Genomic DNA, 3,402 nt, shown 5'->3' on the forward strand with positions numbered 1-3,402 from the left:
GAAAATGGTTGCATGAAGCTGTCCAGTCACGCTGTGGTGCTGAAATGTTGCATCCGTGCACCAGCACATTTGGGTTTGGGTTCATCTAGCCTGTATCATCCTACAGACGTAAATGGGATTATTATAACATAAGGGAATCTTTTTTAAAACACAGATGGGAAATGAAGAGATGCCGTGCATCTGAAAAAGATTTTTCCGGGATAACCTGTCGATTACGCGCAAACAAAGTGGACCTGCAGGGCACAGACTCGAGAGGTAGCCGTAATATTATATTTCCTTTCACAATCATCTCATGAATCGCGTCTCTGCGAGTTTTATAACTGTGTTCAGAGACACGCTTGCAGTTTGCAAAGCTGTAGCCTGGATACAGCAGAGAGCGTCCTTGGCATTTGCGATTGTAAAGAGCTGGAGGGGGGGGGGTAAGACTGATAATTTGAAGACTTGCCAGAGGTACATTGTCAAATTCAAAAGGCATTTCAAAGAACCACACCATTCACTTTTTCATTCTATCTTCTTTTTTCTTCTTTCTCTGTCTTTTTTTCCTCCCTTTCTTTCTTTTCGCACGGTTGCAGACTGTTTGAATCGACCAATGGGCCTTCAAGTTAGAGACATTGGAATGTAAATGAGCCCAGCGCGTGCTCCCGGCGCAGTGAAAGCCCGGGATTGTTTATTGAGCTCCCGGAGCCACGCGCCTGGCCCGGGGGAGTCGGTGTGCAGAAGAATCACACAGCGGGGGCGGGGCCTCGCCACGAAGCGTGCGTCTCAAAAAAGGGGTGGGTGGGGTGTGTGTTGGAGGCGCGTGTTGAAAAAGAGGAGTGCTGCCAAAGTTTGGGTCAGATCGGCTCGTGGAGTAAGCAGTCAAGAGAGACTTGGACTAGAGTTAGCCACACGGTCCCCACGCGAAGGACACGAGAGCTGTACACTGCCAACTCTTCTCCTCCTGCCACAAGTTTCAGGCTGTCCCTCTTTGCGAGATGGAAACCGCGACCATCACCACCACGCAGACTGCATTCACCTTTGGACTTAGCGAAAGACGCGCCAGCATCAGCCTGCACGCCCCGGCCCAGGACTGCTCGGTGAGCGCTGTGCACCAGAACACCAACGTTGCCGGCTACCAAAGCAAAGCCAAGGTGCTGAAGAGACAGCGCTCCAGCTCTCCGGAGCTCCTGCGCTGCAAGCGTCGCCTGAGCTTCAACGGCCTCGGCTACTCCATCCCCCAGCAGCAGCCTGTGGCCGTGGCCAGGCGGAACGAAAGAGAGAGGAACCGGGTCAAACAGGTTAACATGGGCTTCCAGACTCTGCGTCAGCATGTGCCAAACGGCGCCGCCAACAAGAAGATGAGCAAAGTGGAGACGCTGAGGTCCGCGGTGGAGTACATCAGAGCTTTACAGCAACTTCTAGACGAACACGACGCGGTGTCGGCTGCTTTCCAGTGTGGACTGCCATCCCCGACACTGTCCAACAGCTACTCTGCCGACCCGGAGTCGCCTCACTCCACCTACTCATCAGATGAAGGTGGCTATGAGCCTCTGAGCTCAGAGGAACAGGAGTTATTGGACTTCACAACTTGGTTTGACAGGTACTGAGGCTGTCATGTCATAAATGAACCGCATAGCAGCGTGTGCGCGCAAAAAAGAAGAAAAGCGTCTGACTTCTTCCAGAAATGCTTCGAAAGACTCGATTATGGCATCAGATCTGTCTTGCTCTCTGTGCTTCCAAGTGATCTGTTGCCTCCCTCACTCGGGCTGCATCTGCAGGAGCAAAGCAATAGTGACAAACAGGGAGAATGAGTATGAATGCGTGAGAGAGGGAGCATCTTATTGCATAGAGCGTAGTCCTCACAGGAAGGAGGGAATTGGACACGTTGACGCGTGGAAGTAAAAAACTGTTTGAATAAGTGCAATTAAAATGTGACACAGCAGACTCTGCAGGGACTGCGCTGTCTACAAGATCTGTTCGTCAGTAGTTCATCAGACCCGGACTGCCTTCCTCAGCTGCCACATCTGTTGAAGATGTACAACATAAAAGATGCGTCAACAGACTTTTGTTTTTCTTTTTTCGTGATGTACGTGTCCTCTCCTTTCATAACAAAGCTGTACCATACAACAAACTGTTTTAACACGAAGACATATTTTTGTACATACAGTCAAACAGTGTTGTAGCAGAACGTTCACTGCCACTTTTTTTCCTGACAGTGTTTTGACAACCAGCTGTCAGCGGGGCGGCGAGCTGGCATGTATGAGTTGTGTGACTGGGCAGCAACATCAAGGCTACTGCCTGTAGTTTATTTGTGTGTGTATGTCTTTTTAAAAAAATAGTTGTCAAGGAGACATTTATTAATGTATGCACTCTCAGCTTCCCGTAGCCTAAAATGTAAATATTTGATTTTAACAGATATATTTTGTGTAAAACAAGTTTTATAAATAAAGATTAATCTATTTATATTATATGTTTTTGCAGTGGCTTGGTTCTTTAGCTGATATTGCGTGTGCGTGTGAGTCTGTGTGTGTCAGCAGCGGCGCTAATTGAGCAAACGAGGGAGCTTCTCTTTTATTCAAAGCCCCTGCATGACCTTTTGCCGACTTGGTTGGGCACACGGGAGAAAATTGCGCAGCTGGGCGAACACTCACCAACCATTATAAATGCGCACCTTCCACGGCGCTTTGTCTGCATTCAGGGCAGGGAGATTAATATTACGTTTCATCCATGCATTGTTTCTTTTGCGTACTCTGCTTTTACCCAACGTCCCAGAGTGCCTGGAGCTGAGGGAAAGGAGGGGGTGGGGGTGGCAATTCACTCAAAGGGTATAGACACTTTGAAATACAGCCTGGGGAAAGTCAGCAAGACAATGAGACGGGGTCAAAATTCTTATTGCCCGATTGAGATCAATCTAAATGAAACCTGGGGTTGTAGACTAGTTGTATCCCCAACTGTGTTTTTCATGGCGCACACAGGCCAATCAAAAAGCCCATCTCCTGCGAAATGGGGAGCACAACGCCCCATTGTGAGCACTATTGTGTGCGCCTTTGCGCCTCATTATACGAATTATTGAAGATCTTCTATTGTAAATAAACACTGATGCCGTGTTCAACTAAGCAGAACGAAGTATAACGAGTTTATTCTCACCTGGCGCGCCTTTGGGGTGTGGAAAACGGGAGCAAGAGAAGCTGCTCTTGTTTGTGAATTGTGGATGTACTTTTCCACAAAATTTAAAGAAGAGACGTTTTTTGAAATCACTTTTGATCACTTCATATATTTCTTAAAAACAAAAAGTATGTAAACACAATAGCCCGATATCAAAACAAATTGTATATCCGGACAAGATGAGTAAGATGTGTCTCTCTCTCTCTCTCTCTCTCTCTCTCTCTCTCTCTCTCTCTCTCTCTCTCTCTCTCTCTCTCT

General features: G+C 47.6%; 1 protein-coding gene across 1 annotated transcript; it reads left to right on the forward strand.

Annotated features, from left to right (window-relative positions):
• Positions 1-774: 774 nt before the first annotated feature.
• ascl1b (achaete-scute family bHLH transcription factor 1b) lies at positions 775-3,306 on the forward strand. Its single transcript, XM_005941756.3, has one exon. It carries the CDS (start codon positions 975-977, stop codon positions 1,584-1,586), a length of 612 nt encoding a protein of 203 aa, XP_005941818.1. The 5' UTR covers positions 775-974; the 3' UTR covers positions 1,587-3,306.
• The last annotated feature ends 96 nt before the right edge of the window (positions 3,307-3,402 follow it).

This window comes from Haplochromis burtoni, unplaced genomic scaffold (genome assembly GCF_018398535.1).
Source record: "Haplochromis burtoni strain Fernald_Lab_line unplaced genomic scaffold, NCSU_Asbu1 Contig_322, whole genome shotgun sequence".
NCBI classification, from domain to species: Eukaryota; Metazoa; Chordata; class Actinopteri; order Cichliformes; family Cichlidae; genus Haplochromis; species Haplochromis burtoni.